The following is a 26,975-nucleotide window of genomic DNA, read 5'->3' on the forward strand; positions in this document are numbered from 1 at the left end:
TTGTATCCGAGACCTGGCTGAAACCGACAATCCCTAATCGACTTGTTGCACTCGAGGATTATTTCTCATTCGGAATGACCGGTTACACAAGAATGGGGGAGGGGTTGCCGCGTTTGTCAAGCGTTCTCTGCTGCCTGTTCATAAGTTTTCCTCTGATACCTCCCGTGCAGCTAGACCTGAATATATGTTTATTGAGGTTAAGTGTAACGGAGTTAAAATGTTAATAGCAGTTTGCTACAGGCCGCCTCATATTGGGTATATGTCAGAATTTGAGGAAGCACTACTTGAGCTGATGGTGCCCTATGAACATGTGGCTATCATGGGTGACTTCAATACTGACTTACTTGGACCTGATACTCATGACAAAATACAACTGACCACTATGTTTTTTGCGAATGGTATGACCTTGCTGCCTCTCCAAGCTACGCACCATACATCCACTTCGGACACATTGCTTGATCTTATTGCAGTTGCCGATGTGAGAGCTGCTGTGTGCCATGGGCAGATCCCCTTTCCAGGCCTTTCTGCACATGATATGATATTTCTAGTTTATAATATTAAGAGGCCCAAACCCAAACCTAAAATAATCACTTACAGAGATTATAAGAATATCAACTACCACAATTTGTTCAATGATGCAATTAATCTAGACTGGCTGCACATATTCCATACTAACGATGTTAATGTTATGTTGGACATTCTAAATCACAATATAATCTCTCTTTTTGAAAAGCATGCTCCTTTAAAAAATCGCAGAGTAACCAGGGATCCTGCTCCATGGCTCACAGATGAGATACGCCAGCTAATGAGGGATCGAGATTATTGGTGCAAAAAAGCAAGAGAGTCAAAAAGTCCCAATGACTTCAATCATTATAAGCGGTTGAGAAACTCTTGCAAGCAAACAATTAGAAATGCTAAAGCTACATTCTACCGAAACTTGATCTCCTCAAAACGATCATCAACTTCATCTCTATGGCGTACTCTAAGGGAGATTGGGGCTGGCAAGGAGAGGCAGGTACCGACTGTTGCTCACTCGCTGGATGATCTCAATGATTTCTTCACTGACATCCCTGTAAGTTTGGACCAAGCTCGTGCCCACTTCGATTCTCTGCCTGATTTTCATCCCAATGAAGACTTCTACTTCTCCAATGTCACCGAGCAGGAAGTCTTTTTTGCTGTTCATAGAGTGAAGAGTAATGCTGTTGGTGCAGACGGTATCCCAATCAAATTTATAAAAATTATCCTCCCTCTCATCCTTCCTTTCCTCACTCATTTGATCAATACCTCACTTTTAACGTCCGTTTTTCCCAATGACTGGAAGTCATCCATAGTGATTCCCTTGAACAAGATCCCTAATCCTCTCTCTCCATCTGATTACAGGCCTATTAGCTTACTGTCCGTCATGTCTAAGGTTCTGGAAATTATTGTACACTCCCAATTAAGCACTTTCATCCATGGTTCTGGATTGATTGGTGACTTTCAGTCAGGGTTCCGTGGCGGTCATAGCACCACCTCTGCGCTCCTGAGAGTCACTGACGACATCCGTAGAGCCATGGATAGTAGAGAGTTAACAGTTCTAGTCCTAATAGATTTAAGCAAGGCATTCGATAGCATTTTCCATCCTACTTTACTATATAAACTCAGAAACTTAGGTTTTTCCAACTCCACTGTGGCATGGGTAAGGTCCTATCTTCAGGGTCGGCGTCAGCGTGTGAGAGTTGGGGATGCCTCTTCACGGTGGCGTGAAGTGAACAGAGGAGTTCCTCAGGGTTCGGTATTGGGTCCTCTGCTGTTCAGCATCTACATAAATGACGTGACAAGCACTCTACTTACGACCAGACATCACCTGTATGCCGACGACTTACAAATATACCGGCACTGTAAGAAAAATGACTTTGAGGTCACAGTTGATGAAGTCAATGCTGACTTGACTCGTTTGGTACGATGGACTGAGAATAATGGACTGAAAATTAACGAGAATAAATCAAAATCAATAGTAATAGGTTACTCAAGACTTTTAAACACACTTGACATAACTAACGGACCATATATAAAATTGAATAACATACAATTGCAATACAGCTCTGACGTGAAAAATTTAGGACTGACAATGACAAGGACTCTTGACTGGACCAGCCATGTGACTCAGACTTGTAACAGGGTCATTGGGGGGATCATGACGTTGAAGAGGATCTCTGACTTCATTCCCTTTTCAACGAAGGTTATGTTGGTTAAGACTCTGATTTTCCCGATCTTCAACTACTGTGACATTGTGACTCTTGACATGACAGTTCAACTTCTGCAGAGGATGCAGCGTGCACATAATTACTGTGTTCGCTTTATCTTCAACCTGAGACGTGACGACCATGTAACTGAATACTTCAACAGACTTGAACTCATGAAGCTGCGTGAGAGTAGATCATATCATACTTTGTGCTTCCTCTATAAGATATTGAAAACTAAAACCCCTAAGTATCTGGCTGTAGAGTACCGTTACTTGAGTGATTTTGGTCGTGGTGGAACGCGGCATGGATCCCATCTGCTGGCTGTCCCAACACATAGGACTGTTATGTACAACAAGTCGTTTCTTGTGACAGCCTGTAGTTTGTGGAATTCTCTACCTGCTGAGCTAAGGCTTGTTGAGGGACATCGTCGGTTCGGCGCGGCTGTCTTGCGGTGGATCAGAGGTGGTGGACTCGGCTGGAATGTTAACTGAATCTTAACGTAAGTGTGTGTGTGTGTGTGTGTGTGTGTGTGTGTGTGTGTGTGTCTTTTCTTCCCTCTTTATCTATTCCTTTCCTCTCTTTCTATCGAAATGGTCTATGGATTTTGAACTGACTCTTATACCGTTTTCATTTTTCTCTTTTTTATTATTGTATTTTTTCCACTGACTAAAATTCGAAAGAAAAAAATTTTTTTTCTCTTTCCTTCACTTGATATTTGAAAGTATTATTATTATTGTAAAATTAGTTTGTTTTCATAGTCTTATAATCTTTGTTGTACAGTGTTTTAGTTTTACTTAGAATTGTATTGGAGGGTTAAGTGTAAGAGAGGGCCGGCTGCGCCCTAACTTCGCCCTCCCAGGTTTTTTAATAAAGGCAGCAAATCAATCAATCAATCAATCAATCCTTCTCATCTCGCTTCCATATCTTGACATATTCTATTCTTTGCCGCCTCATATACGAATTTAAAATTCTCTTATTACTTTGCAAAGTAGATGCCTCCCCGACAAATGACAAACTGCTCTTTCTAACTCATACAGAGAGAGAAAGAGAAAACAGAGATAAAGAGGGTGAGTCAGAGTGAGAGAGAGTGTTAGGGAATGACGAAGACTAACTTATAGGGAGAGATAGAGTGAGAGAAAGGGGGCGAGGGAGTGAGTGAGTGAAAGTCTGTTAGGAATAAAGTCTTTTCTCAACACAACAAAAACTTGCAATTTATTTCATAGAATTCCCAGATTATGTTGGCGTCTGTTTATTGTCTGATTCTATGAAACTGCATGAAGGGACTTTTATCTCTCGAAGGTAAAGCATAGTTGATGAATTGCTGCAATATGGGGTTGTACCTTATTTGATAATTGAATCAAGGGGTGGAGGAGTGTGGTACAGAAAAATAATTGAATTCTAGATTATTCACAACTAGATGTTTGAGCCACGCGTCTTTGATGGAGCAAATTAATTCACAAGAGACGTAACAGGCAGTGGCTGCAATACGGTTCATTTTTCCCATTTTTTTCTCATAAATAGTTCAAATATTTGATTTTATCTCCAATCCAAAACCTATTTTTTTTTTTAGAAAGTCAAATGCAACTGTTCAGATTGAATAACTATGCATATTACCATACTAGCAAACAAATCTACGGATTTGATACACTAATATTTTTCTTATATCTACAAGTCTCTTATGAGAGAAGTTATCAAAAAACTTTCAATTCTTACTCACCCTTTTCAATCTCCATTCGATTTGATTAGTTTTTATGAGTGAGATAAAGTAGCCGAGAAGTATTCCAATGACATAGGACACTGTTTTAGTGTGAGTAGGAAGGTACAGAGTTTCCATCTCTCTTTCCACCTTTCGTTCACTAGAAATAGCGATCGAAAGAAAAATATTGAATAGATATATCACTCAAATTTACAAGAAATCCCCCAATGTTGACTACAATTTACCAAAGAGAAACAATAGCATGAGTAGATAGCCCATGGTATAGGGCTTTTATGTCGCAACTTTTCCTGTTATCTCAAGCCTATAGTCCACGTATTTCTCTCCTGTGAAGCTTTATGACGCTGGTAGTCTCTCATATTGTGCCGTTCATACACTGTTACCAGGTCAAAACAGTAAAAATCAACAATAATCGACAGTAATCGGCTTGAGATAACAGTAATAGTTGCGATATAAACGCCATATACCATGGGATATCCACTTACGCTATTGTTTCTCTATGAATTTACTTAGAGAACCTCCTAAACTATAAGAAATTTGAACTTGATAAGAGAATTGAGAACATCAACCAATATTCACTTATTCAATTAAATTATCTAATATCGAACAAAATGGAATATTATTATGAAATAATTAATTTTATTAGCTATTATTATGAGAGCTTCCAATCAACCAAAATCATTTATTTATTATTTATTTATTCATTTATTTTCTTATCAGTTTAGCACAAACAATACAATGATCGGAAAAGGAACAGGCCATTTCCCAAAACTTTTTCTTATGCAATAAAATAAAATCCAAAATATAAAATCATGCACTGATTAATATTGTTTTCCAAGGACTTTTGATCTGTTATCTCAATTTTTTTGAAGATTCATATTGATTTCCAAATTTTGTTTAATGATCTCAAAACGTTTCATACAAAAAAAAACTTCTGAAATTCACATTATTTGTCTTAGAACCATTCTCATTATATTTGCAAATAATTGAAAAAGAAATACTCTACTGAAACATTTATGAATGACAATTATTCAAAAGCTGTAGAATTCCCTCTCAACTCAAAACGTAAAACACTCACATTCTTGTTAGTGACTTTACAATCTCTTAATCATTTAATGAGAAAAATTAACAATGCTAACAATGTTTGCCCGAAGCCAGTGTTGACGTGTCAACTAACAAAATATTTTGTGATAGGTTTTGTTTTACAACTGTTTTACAGCTGTCAACACTGAAAATGTTTGGAAAACAAGATTGTTAATTACAGTATTCTCCATACAATGACAAGAACTTCCTGATATCAACTTACTTTCTCGAGACAGGAATTGGTGCTTTGATACTCTCGGAGAAAGCCACATAGAAGGGCATCGCCACCGATAATGCGATAAGGAATCCTCCTATGGAGAAGCCAACTTTCGGCCACTTCCACAGAGGATAGAGAAGGATTGGAGAGAGAAAAAACATTTGCATGTCTGCTGCCAGGTACCAGGATTGCATCATGCACTGAAAATTGATTGAAACCACTAAAATGATTAATTCCATGAATATAATGAATAGTGAAAATGAGTGTAGCAAGTCATAATAATTCATTTCTATCAAGATCAATTCCATATCAACACAGCTGTTCTACGAATGTTTTTGTGATTTTTCTGGCTTCAAATTTATCAAGTTTTCTAATATTTTTCAATATTTATTAATGCATCTTCGAGTGTAATAATAATTTGTTTCATCTTTCTGATCAACCGAGATACAAAGTTTTTAGTATAATGTTTATTTGGACTGTGAATTTTTGTGATCTTTATAAAAGTGTTTTCATAACCTCATTTGGACTATTTTTATCAAAATTAGGGAGAGGAACAGTTTTGGGTTTATCCTGTTGATTCTCTCTCAATCATTAATTTGATGTTGTGATTAAGGAATGTAATAAATGTAAATGTAATAAATGTAAATTTTGTTAGTCACTTTTTGTATAGTTGAGAAGTTGATATTGTGGAAATTATTCATATTGAATGAAACAATTTTTAGACAATTTTTTTTTGACAATTTCTTAGTCTTTTTCATTCAATTTTGTTAGTCCTTCTCACAGGAGTCTAAAATTATCTAAAAGATGTTTAGAAACATGAAAATCTCAAAACGTCTCAAAATCACAGACACACCAAGTTAAGTTAAGGTTGATCTAATTACATGAAAAAATTAAAATGTAAAATACAGACATGAATGTGATATATCTAGGACATATTAGGAAGACTTGATTCATAGAATCTCAAAAATATAAGATCTCAGAAATGACTGTAAAGCTATGTTTATATACAGAACTGGCCGTCAGGCACGCTTCGCTCGCCATATCCGTCTAGCCAGGGGGCGGATGGATCGTCCAGAAATGAGATCAGCGGGCTCGTTTCGCTTGCCTGCATTTTTCATTTTAGCATGCTTCATTCCATCAGAAAGTCAAAGTACTGAGAAAACGCAAAAAAACTGAGAAAAACGCTGATTTTGGGCGTATCTTTGATGAAATATTAAAGTCACCTCATCACAACATTTTTAGACCCTACCTAGACCTCTGTCTAAAATCTGGACATTTTCTGTCTATTGATTGATGAAAAAACTGAGAAAACGCAAAAAAAAACGCTAATTTTGGGCGTATCTTTGGCGTTATTTCAAATTCCTTCTAACACAACATTATTACATTCTACCTGAGCTTCTGTACTAAATTTGAACAATTTCTGTTCATTTGTTCTCGATAAATCTGAGAAAAAGCAAAAAAAAAACGCTAATTTTGGGCGTATCTTTGACGTTATTGCAAATTCCTTCTAACACAACATTATTACACCCTACCTGAGCTTCTGTACTAAATTTGAACAATTTCTGTTCATTTGTTCTCGATAAAGCTGAGAAAGCGCTAAAAAACGCTGGAAAAATGCAGATTTTGGGCGTATCTTTGGAAAATTTTCCAAATCCGTTCTTAGTGCGCCTCTAAAGGGGCACTTCCAACTGAACATACCTACCAAATTTGAACGTTTTTGGTCCGGTAGATTTTTAGTTCTGCGAGAGAGTGAGTGAGTGAGTGAGTCAGTCAGTCAGTGAGTGAGTGCCATTTTTACTTTATTTATATGATTATATAGATGTAACTGGAGAGCTATATAAAATTTGAGCTACATAAAGCTCTGCTAGATTTAGCTCTACTATAAGTAGATTTAACGCTAATTTTATGTAGCTCTGCTATGATTAACTTTGATGTCATTACTTGTAGCAGAACTACATATAGTTTGGAATAAACCAGTAGGCCTATTCACTGCTCAGTTCCCAGCCAGATGCCGAAGAAGAAGGTAGCTCTTGCAGCAGCCACTGCTTTCGCCACAGCTACTGTGATATTTTCAGCACAGAGAAGAAAAAGAAGATATTTGATAATTTTGTATCTATTCCAGTCGAATTCACTCTCCATTATTGCACAATGATATATAAATCGAAAAGAAATGCTCGCAATGCGCAGTAGCCCACTAGCACTCTGACAACAAATGAGTACAGTATATCTGGTGTAAATCCAGCAGGCACTAAACAGCTGCAAACTGCAGTGAACAGCTGCGGCAGCCTTCCTTCAAGGACAGAGCAGCTACATCTTGCTCTGCTATGAACAAAAATTTAGATATAGATCAGATTCTCTTTGATGTTTACCGAAAATTTGGGTAGCTTATTTTCTGCTGTATAGCTGAGAAAATGGGCTTAAAAGCTGCTATAGCCGGGCTATACAGCAGATCTCCAGTGCCACCTTTTGAACTTGTAGCAGAGCTACATGTAGCTCTGCTATATTGTGTGAATCCAGCTCAAGTCTACGTCAAGTTTCTCTGATTACTTGAAAATTCAAAATAAATAGCCTACAGAGAAGATATATTATGACATTTGAAACTTAAACTAGGCAACAAGATAATTGGAAAACATTTTTGAGCACCAATAAAAATTTCTAGATTTCCGAACTCACATAGTTATTTGAATGGTAGTAGTTGTTGATATACAATATGCCAGGCAACCATTCTTCTTGGCAGTCCTTCTGGGCCGAACCCACTAGACGATCCCAAAGTGGGCCGTCGCCCAAATGGTAGAGCCAAGTAGCAGTCACAGCTATCATCAAGGCGTAAGCTGGCGTCAACCTGAGACAAGAAAATTATATAAGGAATTAGAATTTTAATAGATTTGAACTGGATTATGAATTATTGGAATATCAGGGTGGATGATGATATTGATTTATAATATTCTTTAGAGATGTATTCAAACGCAGAAGTACTGCAGCGCATGAGAAAGGGAGCAGATTTGATAAATACTATAAAATGCCGGAAACTCCAATACCTCGGACATATTATGAGGAACACAAAAAGGTACGGGCTACTCCAAGAGATTCTTCAAGGCAAGATAAACAGCAAGAGGAAACCGGGTCAAAGAAGAATATCTTGGTTGGCAAATCTGAGGAAGTGGTTCAGTAAAACATCAGTAGAATTCTTTCAAATCGCAACCAACAAAATCAAGATAGCCAACATCCGAAACGGATAGGCACTTAGAGAAAAAGATATGTCACAAACTCATTTTCATAGATATGATGATAGCATTATTTCTTGAGGCGGGATGATAGATTGTTGACCAATAAGGAGAAAGAAGGCGGAGCTTAGAAATGTGTTAGGAAACATGACCCAGCTGCAACTGACATCTACCGGCAGACTTCAGAACCAGGCCACAAATGATTCTCGACCAATTAGGAGAAAGTAGGCGTGGCTTGATGTCTTGCCATCTGAACAGTTGTACATCACCCAGAACCTATTAGCATCTAGTGGCAGAATTTGGAACTAAATGACTGACAGTGGGATAGTGACAAATATGACCCAAGTAAGAACTAGTCTACTAGATAATCGAGATGACAGTTGATTGAGATGTTACTTTTTCGATAATAATTTTTTACAGTCGTCTACTATATTTTATGGATTCATCCATTCATATTCCATTTCTTCAGGGGTACTTGATAATTCAATTATATAGAATCACTAGTACCTTTTCTATTATCATAAGGTACAAACATACTCATACGCCACGAACGCATTTCACGTTTAATCAGCTGATGCTATTCATATTATATCATCTGTATTTGTTCAGAATCAGTAAGGTACAAACATAATAAACTTTTATTTATTTATTTTTTATTTAATTATTTATTCTTATTCATCTTTTGACCACCTATAAAAGGGGTATGTAGAATCGTCAAAATAATAAGTCAATAGAATAGAATAGTCACTATATCCTAAGTATTATTACTCATAGTGAGCCGTAAATTCCGCTGTTGAATAGGCGGAAATAGTCAACAACTCATTTTTTAGTTTAGTTTTAAAAAATTTACCGTTCAGTTCTTTTATATGTGTTGGTAACGTGTTGAACAATCTTATACCAGCGCTTCTCACTCCCCGTTGGTAAAGATTTGTTCGATGAACTCCATCTCTTAAATTGTGCCTATATCGAGTTTCATAGCTATGAAATGCCTCTCCTGTATTAAACTCGTGTTGGTGTCTCTTAATAAAACATATCGTTTCAAAAATATACAAACTAGGCAAGGGAAGGATTTTTAATTCCTTAAAAATAGGCCTGCAACTAGTTCGTCTTGTTTCTCCCGACATTACTCTCAGTGCCCATTTCTGTAGTCTGAATATTTGAATAACATCACTTGAATTTCCCCAGAAAACTATGCCAAATGTCAAAAGGGAGTGAAATAATGAAAAGTAAACCTGTCTGAGCGTTTCTTTTTTAAGCAATGATTTTAAATTTCTGATAGCAAAAATTGCAGAGCTAAGTTTACCTTTTAAGTGTTCCAAATGTGGTTTCCATGAAATATCTGAATCTACAACTATCCCAAGTACTTTTATGTCTCTAACACACTCTATGTCGCGGTTCCCAATCCTTAAATTAGCCCCTCTTGACGTCCTGAACGTCCTGACGTCCTAAACTAATAAGCATGAACTGAAGAAAAGTGAAATGTCTGTAGGCCTATTCGTGGCGCATGAGTCTGTACGCATCTATAGATAATAGGACTGTTCATGCTCAATCTAACATCCATCACAAAGTAAATAAACTTACGTTCATTACAACATAGTATCAACAGTTTTCCTCAATATTTCGTCAATCATATAATTGATCATTTTTTTAAAATTTCACTACAAATTGATTGGAATATTCTATATGTTTTCGAAGTATGCTCAAGTCGAATCTCGTCTATCAGATTCTCTAGACTCCAGCACAGAATCAGTTTCCATGAGAATTTTCAAATGGAAGAGTTATCCGTCTCATGAAACTCTCTGAACAAAAATATTCTTCCAACTGAAAAGATCTGGAATATCGTCTCCAATTCCGGATCATCCTGTTGCAGTCAAGTAGAAACAAAGAGGGAATGATATCAAGTTGAATGGAAACTGTCATTGGAGAAACGAAGAGGGAATGATATCATGTTGAATGAGAGCTGCTACTATATTGAGACAAAACAATATTTTATCAAGTCTGTAATTTTGTGAAAGGGCACTTTCTCAGAGAGCGGGCAAGTTTTCTCCTGAAGAGTGACGGACCATGAGAAATCACTTCTCGAATTAATTTCGATAATGGAAACGTCTTTTAAAACGTTACTTGTGAAATTAACGTTTGAAAGCTGTCGCCTTATTGCATTTGAACCCGTAGCTCGCTCTCTCGGGATAATTATCTCATTCATTAGAAAAATTTCGTTCTGTCAAATGTGAGCTGTGGACTGGAAAAGTTTCAAGAGAAGATTTTCAATTCTGTAATTGAGATTTTAATTCATTGAGTGGGTTTACTCTTAGACTTAGCCTACGTCACATTTTGTACCGGATTGAACTCCCCGACATCTACGTATTTTTCATTTGATATATATTCAAATCAAATAATTTCATCGACCGATATCAAAACATTATACACAACTTTTACAATATCCATACAAAAATTCCAGATATCCCAATCTATCCAAAAAATTGTATATTATCCCAATACTATCCAATTACACTTTTCTTATCACCATAGTTTAGTTTTTAGTGTTGAACAATTATTTTATTAATTCCATACAATTGAGTAGAAGTCCATAGTCCAAGTCTATCAAAATTCCTTTTTTTCAATTTTCACTGACATAGTAGGCCTATAACAATATGAGGATTCCTTCTTATATCTTTTGTATCATCTTCATAAACTGTTTCTCAATGGTGATAATCATAGTTTGGTTTGTGTTCAATCAATGTCACAAATTTCATAAATTTGAGTCCCTTGTACAATTCTATCAAAATTATAAATTTTCTATTCAAATTGGCATCACATATCAATCATCCATGGAGATTATATTTTCATATCAGCTCCTCTATCGTTAACAAAAATATTCAACTCAATTGAAAAAATCCTTACATTCTTTAAAATAGGTATCCAATCAATTTCATAATATTATTCCACTCCATGTGTGAAAATACAAGTGATTCAATGTGATTCCCAGATGAGAGCTATCTCCCTGTATACTTTACGCGTTGTTTACACAATTTAACTAATCAGCTCTCCAAACGTCTCCCCAAACATCGAATATTCAACACCATTAAAACAATCTCCAAATTCTTTTCAATGTTCAATCAATTTCATCATTATTCCAATCATGAGCAAAAATATGTTGTGATTTCATGAGAGCTGTCTCCCTGTACTATACGGGTGGTTCACAAATTTCAACTTACATCAGCTATTCCATCATCTTCCCAAACATCAAATATCCAACCCAATTAAAACAATCTCCACATTCTTTACAATGTCCAATCAATCTCGAAATTATCCCAATTCATGAGCAGAAATATGACTGTGATTCCCTCCTGAGAGCCATCTCCCTGAACTTCACGCGTGGTTCAACCAATTCAAAAAATTACTCCAAATTGATTGGTGGTTTTCAAACAATCACCCGCAAACAATAACCCTACTCGAGCCCCACTGATTCATTACTTAAATTACATGAGCCCTGCTATTGTAGTCAGGAAAGTCGGTGCTCGATATTTGCACAGCCGTATCAATAATTCGGCATTCGTTAGCTTTCGGAGATAATTGACTGTCTGAATGTTAATAGGTGCCACGTGTGTGTGGGAGGACACATATACACATATATTACACACATATACACATGTGCGAATTATGATCATGTTCTGTTCATTTGAACGCATGCGTGGTCATAAATAATTACTTGTAATCAATTATTGAATTTGGGAGTGATTCCAGACCAAGGGAGGTGTCGCTGGTGCACTGATATTCACTGCCAGTATGCCTGTAGTGAGGTCCTCGTTATTATAATGGCAGTGAGCAGAGATAGGAGAACAGCGTTACCTATTCTCAGCCTTGCTACTGCCTTACAATAGAATTAATGACAGTGGAGAAAGATAGGAGATTAGCTTCACCAATTCTTAACAATTAGCTCAGCCAATTCTTAAACTTAGAATGGAATATATGTATATTTCATCAGTACAATTATAAAATGCAATAGTTAGGCTAGGCGCACACCAGTTAGTCAAGACAAGACAAAACATGATCAGACACGTTCAGTCACAATACTTCACATTGTTGCTTATAAAGACATGTCTAATTGGCAATGACTGATCTGTGTGAGTTGTGTCATAAGCAAACATTTGAAGTATTGTGACTTAACGTGTCTGATCATGTCTTGTCTTGTCTTGACTAACTGGTGTGCGCTTAGCCTTACACTTTTTACCAATTATATGATTATTGACAGTACCACAAAATAATTACAATATTTAATTCTATAGAGGATGACTGATACCGGTACATCTCATGTAATATTGACTGTTTATTCTTATTCAATATCATCAATTACATTTTATTCGTCAAGAAAAAATCTGGTGTGGTACACTCACACAACTTTCCTTGCTCATTGATCTATAAGCCTCATTAACGAGGATAATTTAGGGTATAACATTATGCCGATTGGCGGCTGAATAATTAAAACTACTATGATTATACTATTGTGATTGTGTTCAGAGTACATTTTCCTTTGTTTGAATCATGAAATTTGAGGATTTTTTGAAAGTTGTCAAAACAGCTGTTCTACAAGTAAAATATCGACATGTGTGTTCTTTTGAATAAACTGCTCTACCTACCTACCTCACGCACGAGGAGGAGGTTACAAAGTAAATTTCTCAAGGATGGGGTGGACCCCCTGTTAATTTCTCAGGGAGGAGACTCATGCCAGTTAATAGAGCTGATATATAACTCTATACAGGGTATGAATTTGAAAAAAATCGGTCAAGTCATTTTTGAGAAAATCGTGATAGAAATTTAACAAAATTCATTCTTCTCAGGAATATTACGGAGCTCCTGCAATTTTCCCAGAAATGAGACTCATGTCAGTTGATAGGGCTTATGAATAGCTCTATCTAGGGTATAAATTTGAAGAGAATCGTTAGAGCCGTTTTCGAGAAAACCGTGAAAAACATGGTTTTTTTAGCCATTATCCGCCATTTTGAATGGAATTTTATTGAATTTCTTATTGTCGGATCCTCATGGTATAAGGACCTTAAGTTTAAAATTTCAAGTCAATCGGTTAATTAGGAATGGAGTTATCGTGTTCACAGACACACACACACCCACACACACAGACCAACACCCAAAAATCATGTTTTTGGACTCAGGGGACCTTGAAACGTATAGAAAACATGAAATTGGGGTACCATAAATTTTTTTGGAAAGCAATACTTTTCTTCCTATAGTAATAGTTCAAGGAAAGTAATGAAACGTATAGAAAACATGAAATTGGGGTACCTTAAATTTTTTTGGAAAGCAATACTTTCCTTACCTATGGTAATAGGGCAAGGAAAGTAATAATATTCTTGGTGGAATAAAAACACATATATATCGCCAAATTCTACAGTGATGGTTCATCAATGGTTCTCCATACGAACAATGCTGTCAATTTGAAGGAATCTTACTATAGTGAGGTCCACGTTATAATGGCAGTGTTCAATTAGCAATAAATTGTATTTCTATCCTTGTCTATCACTCAACAAAGCGGATAGCGCTATCTCTTCCTCGCTTTGCTCTGTTGCCAGATCGGTTTCTAACAATGTATAAATATAATTAACTAACAAAATATGTAATCTTGATTATGGAAATTCATTATGAAATAATTGAAAAATATAATTTCTTGCTTAATAAAATATAATTTTTTGTGTAGTTGAGAAGTTGATATTGTGGTAATTATTCATATTGAATGAATGACAATGGTGTAATAACCGAAACCGGTCTTTCTAATTATCAATAAATCAGTGGTTTTCTTGACAATTTCTCAGTCTTTTTCATTCAATAAAATATAATTGATCATTATTTCAAACAAGAATGAACAGTTGATATTACATCGATAGATCTGTATCAGCTATACCGTCTATAGAAGGCATTGACAAGATAGAGGATCGGCAACGTTGTTCTCCTATCTTTTTCCACTGCCATTATAACGAGGACCTCACTATATAACCTTGACAGTCAGTATTCCTAATAGATAACATCAACAGCTCCCTTTCGAATAATACTGACATTTCAAAGAGAAACTCACTGTGGAGGCTTAGTTGCTCTCACGTGAGGTACCTCGACATGAATCTCACTCACAATAATATTACTCATTCACCATATTTCTCACTCATGTGACTCACTCATTCACTTGTTTATGCATGATGAGTGAACACTCTCTCTCACTCACCATGTTATGTGACTCACTCACTCACTCATGCATTGTGTGAAGACTCCAATCTGGCGGTAGGCGTTTTAATTTTATATTTTACTCGCTGGAGTGTGTTCTGCTCAGGGGTGTGAATATAAATGCAACCGGGGAAAAACCGGGCAGGTATTTTAATCATGCTCGATTCTCGCTTTGTAGATGCGCTGTAGTGGAAACTGGTAGTCATTTTCCGGGTTCCAGGGAACAGTGAATAGCTGGAGCGGATATTGTTGATGAATTGACAGAAATAAGTTATGACTAATCCAGAGCAGGGATATTGAGAGAGGGAAAACGTGAGAAAAATAGGGAGAGAAAGAGATAGTGAGTGAGAGAGAAAGAGAGAGAGAGGGTGAGAGAGAGATGGACAGAGAGACAGAGAGTGAGTGTGAGAGGGAGAAAGATTCATTGAATAATTGATTGATTGATAGAGAGAGGAAGGGAGCACGCCCATACATGAGTAAAATATGTATGGGATGTTTTATAATTGGTTCCAGATACAAATTGAAATATTCTCTCCTTTTTCCAAAGAATTGGGACTTTTCAATGATTTTGGGAGTGAATTTATCATCATCACTCTATTTTAATGTGTCAAAAATTGGATATCCAGAGTTGTTGAGAATGTTATGACGTTTGCCTTCAGGCAAACGCACGCTGCAGCGGTTAGATGTATACAGACAAACGGAGAAAGAATCAAACTTCTGCTTGCAGACGAGATCAAACATAAATGGAGATAGACGGACGTATGTGTGTGTTGCAACATTGGAACACCTATGGAGGGTTTTCTCCTCCGACTGTCTGCAGACGTATGCATGCGTTCGTCTTTATTTGGATGTTATTAGGATGTTATAAGGATTTCTCTTGTTCTACTATATTATTTCATTCCATTTAATTTATTCATAGACAATATATACAATGCAGGTAAAAACAACAGGCATTCGCCCAAAACTGCTTCAAACCTTAATTTGGAATACACAGTCTAGAGGTTGTGTATTATATAATTGTGCTGAGTTTGTTAATATGCGCCTGTTTATTTATAAATTTGGTTTGATAATTACTCTTTAGATGTAACATAATGTAATATTCATTATAATTGTATTGTATTGTTGTAATTCATTCCGTTCTATTTTTGTATTTAAGTTCAGGTTGACTATACATTATAACACTTTTGAGATCATTGAGAGCTGAGCCAAAAATCAATTAGTTAAAATTAATTAGTTAAAATTAATTGGATAAAAGTTATTATCATGATAATTCTAACTGTTAAGTGAATTTTGTAAGTTAATTTTATAGTGTAATAAACTGTTAAAAAATTTAATTGTTAGATAAAAATAAGTTCACTACTATATGTATATTTATATTTGAATTTACATGTTTTGTATATGGTACATGGTCAACCAGCCTCTTCAGGTAGCTTATTTATTCAATAAACGTTTTCTCTATTTTATTCTATTCTATATACTCTGGGAATTTTATTTTACAATGATTTGTATTATTTGGCAATGAAAATTCGACTGAGTGTCTGTCAATGATGTAGAACCGTTCCATAATGGTATAAAAACACACACATAATTTTCGTTTCAATTTCTAGTTATTTCAAGCAACTCTCACCGGCGGGCAAAGATTTTTCTTTTTGCTGGTGATGCCTAGAAATTTTATAATTGTTTTTTTCTGCTCTCATATATATGCATGTATGTGTTAAGGTGCGTACAGACTTTTGCTCTGCTCCGCAACCGAACGTCACTCCAGCAGAGCGATTGATGATCGACCGGCGAGCAAGAGTGGTTCGACCGGGGAATCCGTGAAGAGCTAACATCTTCCGTAATGCCCTGCTACTGCTTTCCGGCGGCAAAACCGGACGGCGAAGTAGAGAATATCCGGCGATATCGCCGGATCAATTTCTCGCCGGACCGGGGTTTTCGCCGTCGCCGGCGTCGCCGGAGTCGTGTGTTCTGCCCCATGCCTTCCTGTGTACTTCTTGCAACCGGACGGCGAAGCTTCGTCCGGCGAAAACGCCGGACGGCGATTTCGCCGGATCGTGTGTCCCTGCACTAAGGTTCATGATGGTTGCGACTGCAGAGCGGGGGCGGAGCGACTGTAGTGCGATGGAGGAACGAGGGCGGTACGATGGCGAAGCGTGTTCGGTGCGGGTTGGAGAAGCTTATATGAGTACGCAGCTTAATATTATTGTATTATGAACATTTTATTTTTATTTTTGCTCGTGTATGTATGTGTATGAGTAAATTATTGTTTGTTTTCTTTTTGGCAATAAATTAATTTGATTTGATTTGATCCCCATTCATTCTTGTTTCATCTATTGATCTCCTCATTGGCATTTTTTATATCGAAAATTAATATCGATACTTGCTGCCAGCACTCAAACTTCGGTTTTGCAGGCAGTGCCAAACATGTTATTTTGTTTTGACAAGGTTGTTTATCGTGTATATTTAAATATTGATCAATATGTTTTTTTCTTCAACTTTGTATTTTATTACTTTCCTTGCCCTATTACCATAGGTAAGGAGAGTACCGTATTGCTCTCCGAAAAAAATTAAGGTACCCCAATTTCCAAATTTCTATACGTTTCAAGGTCCCCTGAGTCCAAAAAAGTGGTTTTTGGGTATTGGTCTGTATGTGTGTGTGTGTGTGTGTGTGTGTGTGTGTGTGTGTGTGGTGTGTGTGTGTGTGTGTGTATGAGTGTATGTGTGTCTGTGTACACGATATCTCATCTCCCAATTAACGGAATGACTTGAAATTTAGAACTTAAGGTCCTTACAATATAAGGATCCGAAACGAACAATTTCGATCTGATGCAATTCAAGATGGCGGATAAAATGATGAAAATGTTGTCAAAAACAGGGTTTCTCACGATTTTCTCGAAAACGGCTCCAACGATTCTGATCAAATTTATACCTAGAATAGTCATTTATAAGCTCTATCAAGTTTCACAAGTCTCATATCTGTAGAAATTTCAGGAGCACTGCACCATCTATGCAAAGTTTGATTATAAATTCCTAATTATCAGGCTTTAGATACAATTTAAACGAGAAATTCTAAGTGTCAAAGATTGAGCATGAAGACCTCTTCAATTAATGTTCAGTAACATTTTCACCTACAATTGAAAATAAGCTCGAAATTCGAGAAAATGTTATTATTTCAATTACAAGCTGTTGGCAACTGTTGATTCTATTAAATCATTCACTAGGAAGAGATAGCAAACTTCGTGTGTCTCCAGCCTTATTGTCCTGTCACCAGCTGGCTTGGATCTTTGAATAGTTGACTTGAGATGCGCGGGAACACTAGCGTCAGGTGATAAATTTTCATAACGGCAAGGAAAGTTGTGTGAGTGCGCCACACCAGATTTTTATTATTTTTGTTGTGGCAAAATAAAATTTGATTTGATTTGATATCATGTGAGAATATGATATGAGAGAGAGAGAGATGTATGTTGATGAATATCATACAAATGATGGAATGCAACGTTTAACTCACCGCAAATATCTATGTATGTAGCCGACAATGGTCATTTTGAGATTATGAGATCTTGCAGGAAGTTTCATGTAGACGTAGGCATTCAGCAGACCCCCGATCAAGAAGAAAACATCCACTGACAAAGTGGCATTCAACATGATCATGGCCGTGTAAGTCTTCACTACCTGAAACCATAGGATAACCAATTCACTATCTATAGTCCGTACAAATTTACTTCAGACTTGGAGGAATATGCAACGCAGAGAAGTGAAGGGAGATAAGACAATTACAGTCATTGATAGAAGCGCAGTTGCCAATTTGTCAGTTGTCTGACCGCTTTCAGATAGGAAACTTCGCATGTATAGCATAAGCACATGAACAGTCACTAGAAGTTGGAGATCGCTGGCTGCTTCAAAACGGCAACATCGCGCCTCTGTATCCCTCCCGCTGTGTGCATTCTCTGCTGCGCATGCCCATCCCAAGTCTGAAGTAATTATGTACAGAGTGTAGTATCGTTATTCCATGTTAGAACGTAATCAATTAATACGAATTGAATAAAATATTTTTAACTCTCAATGACACTCTATACAGATATGAATGATATTCTGTATGTTATGGTTCAATTTAGTGAAGTGTTATGGAAATCAAACAAAAACTGTTATGAGAGTTGATAAGACTAGTCGCATATTGAGACCAAAGACATTAAAGAGATATAGACCCACAATGCCTATGCCATCCCAATGATAGCTCTCACTTGAAATTGAAGGCCGCCATTGGGGTATTTTAGCACGAGATATTATATTTGGGTATTACAATAGTGCGATAATATCCCTGTAGCTGTAAGCTATTTGAGGGATATATAAAAATAATCTTTTACATACAATAAAAACAATCAATAACAATAATAATATTTCTTAATTACCTGATTACCTAATTACCTGATTTCTATAATCTATATATTTGTAATACTATAGATTACAAAGGCATTGGCTATGTAATAATCTTATAGGTTGCCCCCTCAATGGCTGATTTCAATTCCAAGTACGACACTAGCACTGCATGTGAGTCTATGTATCATTAAGGTCTTTGATTGAGACGCGACACAATGTTACATGACGTTAACTGAATGTACAAGATGAGTTGATATCATATGATTATATTATAATATTTTCACACGTGATAGCTTCGTCTAATTGTTAATATTCTAATAATATTTCACAATCCAATTCCATTATAATCTTAGTATATTAACTCATCTATCAAAATTGGGTCATGTCATGTCAGGGTGCGTCGCGTCTGACAATATTCATTTATTTGTGGATAAAATTACAAAACATATAAATATGATTGGAAAGGAACAACAGGCTTGGCCCAAAACTATTCCATTCCAAACTATGTCTCTAATGTAAGAAATTCAATATACGACCGTGATAAGATGGTGCAGAATCATGAAGGACGATCAGAAGAAATTGTACATTAAGATCTGCTTTTGTAAGAGCTCATCTATATCCTCAAACGATAATTGCAGTTATCTCATAAACATGGAATCGATCTGCATCTCATCCTCTTATAATTATTTATCTCTTCAAACTCTTCCATCAATAAATTGTGTGTGAATCAAATCATCAACTCTTCACAACGTCTACACTGTCTACTCAAGATTAGGGATCAAAGCAAATGTCTGAATAATTTTATTAATTATCAATAATTAAGTTAATTGGGTTAAGACTCAACCTATTTCGGACTATGTGTTATCTAAATTTGGGAGAGGAATAGCACAAGATCACCTTATTCTTATTTTCCCTATTATTTTGATAATGTTCTCATTGTATAAATGAATGGAGAATGAATGATAATAATAGTTCTTCTTCTTCTTCTTCTTTTTCTTCTTCTTCTTCTTCTTCTTCTTCTTCTTCTTCTTCTTCTTCTTCTCTTCTTCTTCTTCTTTTTCTTCTCCTTTATCTGCTTCACAAAATACATGGATATAGTAAGTTATTGAAATGATACAGAAAATACTGTAATATTACGAGATTCACTGAGTTACATATCAGCCAGTAGCTACTGCCATCTACCGGCTGTTTCATGAAATACGTTGTTGACCAATCAGGAGAGAAAAAGTGGGCGGAGCATCGAGGTGTGTCTGTTGTAGGTGTGGATTCAATGCGTATCTTGCTGGTGATTAGTTTGTTGTTCTTATTCCATCCTGTTCATGGAATAGCACAGGGTTACCTTATTTCTCTTCTCCCTATTATTTTGATAATGTTCTTATTGTAAAAATGAATGAAGAATGAATGATAATGATAGTTCTTCTTCTTCTCCTCCTTCTTCCAGTGTCGCCAGTGTGCCTTTAAAGCATTGGGGTTCGTTTGTGCGTGTAAGGTTATTAAATGCCTGAATTAAAATGAAAATCCACTGTTTTAACAGCTTCGTCATTGAATACAAAGAGGTCTTGTCGAGTGCATGCTGGTGCAAGACAGCATTTTAGGAGGTGATCATCTGACTGGATATCGCCACAGTTACGTTATCCCCACAGCGTTGGGGTAAAATAATATTCAATATATAGATAAACTAGCCGTCAGGCTCGCTTCGCTCGCCATATCCGTCTAGCCAGGGGGCTCCGCCCTCTGAACCCCCCACTGGATCGTCCAAGAATAGGATCAGCAGGCTCGCTTCGCTCGCCTGCATTTTTCATTTGTATCATATGTTAGGACGATCCAGTCGGGGGTCCAGACTAAACGCCTGGCTAAACGGATATGGCTAGCGAAGCGAGCCTGACGGCTAGTAATATAATATTCCCAAGAATAGCTCTGATTGAAGTAGCAGTGCCCAATCACTTTTTCCGCGATTAATGCATTTCAATCTTCAACTTGGTGCCAACCTAACAAAGTCAACTCAACTTAATGCCAACCTGACAAAATTATTAATTAAGTTACCAGTTAACAATTGTTTGGAAGAGGTACTCTCTCTAGATTATAGTTCCATATCAACATATGGTATGGACATTTTTCAAGTATAATTATGAGAATAAGAAGAATATACATGCTAGAAGACGAACTTTAAACCCTAAAAACCACCCTTAGAGTTAAAATATTGCCAAAAGATTTCTTAGTGCCCCTCTAAAGGGACAACTGAACATACCTACAAAATTTGAACGTTTTTGGTCGGGTAGATTTTTAGTTCTGCGAGTGAGTGAGTGAGTGCCATTTCGCTTTTATATATATAGATTATCAAGTTTTTCGCCTAAACATCTGGCTGAACGGATATGGCGAGCAAAGCGAGCCTGACGGCTAGTAATATAATATTCCCAGGAATAGCTCTGATTGAAGTAGCAGTGCCCAATCAATTTTTCCGCGATAAATGCATTTCAATCTTCAACTTGGTGCCAACCTAACAAGGTCAACTCAACTTAATGCCAACCTGACAAAATTTTTAATTTAGTTACCAGAACAACTTTTTCAAAGAGGTACTCTCTCTAGAATTTAGTTCTATGTTTACATATGGTATGGACATTTCAATTATAATTTCAAGATATTGGGATAAGAAGAATATACATGCTAAAAGACGAACTTTAAACCCTCAAAAACCACCCTTAGAGTTAAAATTTCGCCAAAAGATAGAGTGCGCCTCTAAAGGGCCAACTGAACATAACTACCAAATTTGAACGTTTTTGGTCCGATAGATTTTTAGTTCTGCGAGTGAGTGAGTGAGTGAGTCAGTCAGTCAGTGAGTGCCATTTCGCTTTTATATATATAAATTATCATGTTTTTCACCTCCCCACATTAAAAAATAATCACTTTCAATTATTTATCATTTTCCATTAACGATTATATTATAATCGAGTGGAAAGTTTGATTACTCACTTTAGGCAGAATGAGTAGATTGACCAGCGGCAGTTGAGCAGTGTACTTATAGCGATGCCCAAGGGCCACCCATCCGATACTCAGGAAGCGGGCTCCATTGATACAGTTCAATGAATCCCCACCTGACTCCACATGCATCAGTCTCTTGCAATTCCTCCACGCCGAAAAAATGTGAACGAATGAAACCAGCGCTGAATCCGCTGTTATATAAGAAACCATTTTATAAAAAAGCATAGAATACAGTTAGAAATAAATTAGAATTTCCATCTAGCTGTAATCCTGTTGTCAATATTTGCAGTAGCAGATAATTATAAGGAACCATAAATAGAAGAAGTTATTTAATAAAAAAAGCATAGAATACAGATGGAAATAATTTCGAATTTCCATATAGCTGTAATCCTGTCGCCGATATTTGCAGTAGCAGATATAATAAACCATTAATAGAAAAAATATTTGATAGAAAAAGGTATTTAATAGAAAAAGCTATTTAATGGAAAAAGCTATCTAATAGAAAAAGCATAGAAAACAGATGGAAATAATTTCGAATTTCCATCTAGCTGTTAGCCCTGTTGTCAATATTTGCAGTAGCAGGAGTTTTTGGGGTGATTTACAACATTCAATATTATAATTTTCGTTTTTTAACAATTAAGCATGGAATAGAAAAAATATTTATCGAGACAAACCAAGCTACCTGCAAACCTTGACGAGGCTGCTTGACAAGTTATCATAAACATACATGTTATTTCATAGTCCAGTCAAATGGTCGTTTTTCAGGAAACAGCCCCGAAAGAATTTTTCTCGACGTTTTTATAAGTATTTTGGGGCGCTGAATTCGAATATGGGATTTGCTGACACGCCAGAGGGCGGATTCACCCCCAAAATGTCGGAATTTTTTCAATTTTTCCATTTAATCTCGAAAACGTAGAGTTTTTGGAGAAAAATCATTCTTGACAAAATTAAAAAGAATAAAATTTCCAATAAATTGAGCAGTGGCACGCGCAGGATTCTACCATTTTTGGTTCCGGAGCTACGAATTTTCAAAAAAGGGGTATTTTTAAGGGGTTTTCAAAATTATGCAAACCTACCACTTCTACCCTATACAGCATAGATATTTTTCTAGTATAGATGAGAAACCACACATCACGTGGAAGAACAATTCATTATGAACAGGATTCCTTAGGTATTTTCGAATTTTGTAGTGGGGGAGGCGGAATATAACCAAAAATAGAAAATCATGTACTACAGCCAAAATAGAAATTTTCCATTATAATACCTTTTCAAGGCCTTCCTAACAAAAAAAATACATATCTCGGCAGAAATCTCACGCGGGTTATTTTCTATGAAAATCACCCATTAGAAACATTTTATTTCAGTATTTCCTAGTGGGGGGTACATCATAAGGATATGTCAAGGATCAAAACTTTAAACACTTATTACTTTTGACAGAAAAATCAGATCTCCTCGTACTACAGCTCATTCTTCTCAGCTCGTCAAGGCCGTTCAAATTCATGTATCATGATTGAACATATAAAAAAACCTGTTTTAGTGTATTTTAGCCCCTATTTAAATACACAGAAAAATGGCGAATTTCTATATTCAAAACTGTGTATCTCGGTAACCAAAAATGATAAGAAATGGTACTCAGTCTTGATTTGAGAAACAGAATCTCATCTTCCATGTGAGCTAAATGAATTTTGTGAAAATATAATCATGAAGTAAGATACGTTTGATTCAGAAAATCAAGAAATTTGCGATATTTTCCTCATTTTAGTCTGGTTAGTTTTTCGATAATAAACAGTCATGCAAGATGGGTTTAAGGCAACGTAGCTTATAGATCATCAAAAATTCTCTACAACCTTGACTACTTTTTCGATTTTTTATCAGGGGTTTTCCACAAGATACGCAACTTTGAATATACGAGACTGTGGAAATGATTAACGTATCAAAATTTTTTTGCATATTCAAAGTTGCGTATTTTGTGTAACACTCCAGATAAAAAAACTGTCGAGACTGTGAAAATGAGAAAAAATATCGCAATTGATTAAATCTAAATATCAATTATTTAGTTTCTAGTATATTCCAAATTACGATAATTCTGTCAGAAGCATTTTTTCACAATTCCAATTACTAATAGCACATCATGTTATGTTCAATCTACAATGAAAAAGCTGAAAATTGGTGAACTGGAATCCCACAAAATGGTGATTTTGCAATGCATCACGGGATCGTGTCATGACCTGTATTTATTGACCTTGTAGAATACTGATGGAATGAATTAGAATTTCCATCTATCTGTTAACCCTGTTGTCAATAATTGCAGAAGCAGAAGTATTCGGAGTGATTTACAGCATTCAATTAGGATTGCAGTAGCAGAAGTCTTCAGGGTGATTTACAGCATCAAAATAGGATTTTCTTTTAATAATAATTAAATATGGAATAGAAAGAAACATTTATCGAGACAAACCAAGTTACCTGCGAACCTTGAAGAGGCTGCTTGACAAGGTAATAATAATAGACATGTTATAGACTTGTCATAAATAGACATGTTGACTCAGATATAAATAGAACATGAGTGAGCATGTATTGAACTTTTCCATAATTGGAGATTATGGAAATTATATAAAATAAAAATTATATAAGATAATTAATTAATATTATTGGAGATACTTGAGATATTGAGAAATAATAATATTTTTATTGAAATAAAGGGATTTTTGACGATTTCTCAAGTCTTTTCAACTATATGAGTGAGCATTATTTTCATAAGAGCTTACTTGGAAACTGGATATTATCATGATATTCAACTAAATAATCAAAGACAACAAGTAAGATGTGTATTAAATATCAATTCCATAGAATATCTTCATCTTTCTGAGACCACTGGAGCTCAAACTCTTACCCTATTAATAATAATGATGCACGAGAAATAATAGTCAAAAAATTGTTATCAGTTTGAACCTTTTCCCACTTCTTCATTGAGAATCGAGGCTGAACGATTTCAGCCAATGAGAAGCTGTTAAAATGGGCGTGTATACAATAATGTGGCTCCTACTTTCACGTGATTGGTCGAGGCTGTATGACGCAGTCAGCTTGAGATTGGCATCTACCAATAGCATTAAAGGAGACGTTTCGTTTGTACTACTGTATACTCTCTTCTTGTTCGATTGCTTTGTTGTATCAGTTTATATATAATTTACAAGGTTTACTATCTTGTTTCTCTATACAGTAGTCTAATACCATATGATGTAAATTTGAACTATGTAATACCTCAATTTTACTGATAATTAGTAGCGATACAATAATAATATTATTGATCAGGAACTGATGGATCGCATTCCAATCTCATTCTGAATCACACTAAAATGGGAGAAAAGCTTCATTTTTATTACAGAGAACTTCTTCGTCAAGGAATGATGGATTTCAAATTATTGTTGTGAATTTTGGAAAATGAAACCTATCTTGTCACTTGAATGCTCATTCATCTGTGATTGAAATACAAAGATTGATATCCTAATGATTACATTAATGACAAAATCATTAAATATCAAGATTCATCATATTAAAAATCAGATAACAAAGCACAAACGAAGACAAATTTCTGATTCAATTGAGAAATTGATGAATGAAATAACTCTGTACTTACGGACTCGATCATAAGTTCTTGTCAAATACCAGTCTATGACACCACATACAATCGTTAATGAAAAGAGGGATGCGCAGAGTATTCTGGAAAACAAAACGATCTGATCATAAAATTTAAAAAAGTAGTGGAGATTAACAAAATTTTTGATATTATATTTTTCAGTCGATCGCTCAATACTCACTGAATCACTGTTCTTGATATTACTTGATTATCAGAATAAAAATTTATTGAGATGATCTTCCAGTATGTAGAATGAACGACAATCGAAAGGTGCCAATGCTATTCTAATCAATACCATAGAGAAACAATGGCGTAAGTAGATATCCCATGGTATAGGGAGTTTATGTCGTAACTTTTACTATTATCTCCAGCCGATAGTCCACGTAGCTCTTTCCCTTGAAGCTGTGTGACACTGGTAGTCTCTCATATTGTTCCGTTCATACACTCTCACCCGGCCAAAACAGTAAAAATCGACAGTAATCGGCTTGAGATAACAGTAAAAGTTGCGACATAACCTCATTATACCATGGGATATCTACTTATGCTATTGTTTCTCTGTGTCAATACCGAGAATCTTCTCATTCTTCATCAAATCCTTATCAAGTCAACATTGATAAAGTTTGCAAAAATACGAGTAGGATCAATTCACAGCTAATATGACTAATATTAATGTATAACTCAAGCCACGTTTACACAAGAGCTGTCAACAAAATTTTGTTTGCAAATAGTTCCCAATTTTTTCTGTCAGAAACAAGTTAAATGCTGCTGTACTTTTGAAGAAATTGACATCGAATTGCAGAGATTTGTAGAAATCTTATTTGACAACTCTGGTGTAAACGTACAGATTACAGATTGATGTAGAATTCACAGATTACAGAATACATAATTTACCCGAAGTACATATAAGAAATTGGTGAAACTCAAATGAAATCATATCATTAAGTTTGTGAAGTATATTTTAGTAGCGATATTACGGGGTGATACAGCCTTCAATGAACCACTCGGTCTTATCATAGAGAAACAATAGCGTAAGTAGATATCCCATGGTATAGGGCGTTTATGTCGCAACTTTTACTGTTATCTCAAGCCGATTGCTGTCGATTTTTACTGTTTTGAACGGGTAAGAGTGTATGAACGGCACAATATGAGAGACTACCAGCGTCATAAAGCTTCACAGGAAAGAACTACGTGGACTATCAGCTTGAGATAACAGTAAAAGTTGCGACATAAACGCCCTATATCATAGAATATCTACTTATGCTATTGTTTCTCTATGGTCTTATTTTGCTGGAGA

General features: G+C 35.9%; 1 protein-coding gene across 1 annotated transcript in view; it reads right to left on the reverse strand.

The window, feature by feature from the left end:
- Positions 1–26,975, reverse strand: part of LOC111056365 (O-acyltransferase like protein) — a 70,651-nt gene that overhangs the window by 12,288 nt on the left and 31,388 nt on the right. Inside the window, exons 5-10 of the mRNA XM_039433250.1 lie at positions 25,682–25,764; positions 22,039–22,238; positions 18,200–18,363; positions 7,913–8,081; positions 5,246–5,439; positions 3,943–4,081 (exon numbers count right to left, since the gene is read on the reverse strand). Coding sequence (XP_039289184.1) covers positions 3,943–4,081; positions 5,246–5,439; positions 7,913–8,081; positions 18,200–18,363; positions 22,039–22,238; positions 25,682–25,764 — 949 coding nt within the window. The remainder of the gene's footprint in view (positions 1–3,942; positions 4,082–5,245; positions 5,440–7,912; positions 8,082–18,199; positions 18,364–22,038; positions 22,239–25,681; positions 25,765–26,975) is intronic.

Source organism: Nilaparvata lugens, chromosome 7 (genome assembly GCF_014356525.2).
Source record: "Nilaparvata lugens isolate BPH chromosome 7, ASM1435652v1, whole genome shotgun sequence".
NCBI lineage: Eukaryota > Metazoa > Arthropoda > Insecta > Hemiptera > Delphacidae > Nilaparvata > Nilaparvata lugens.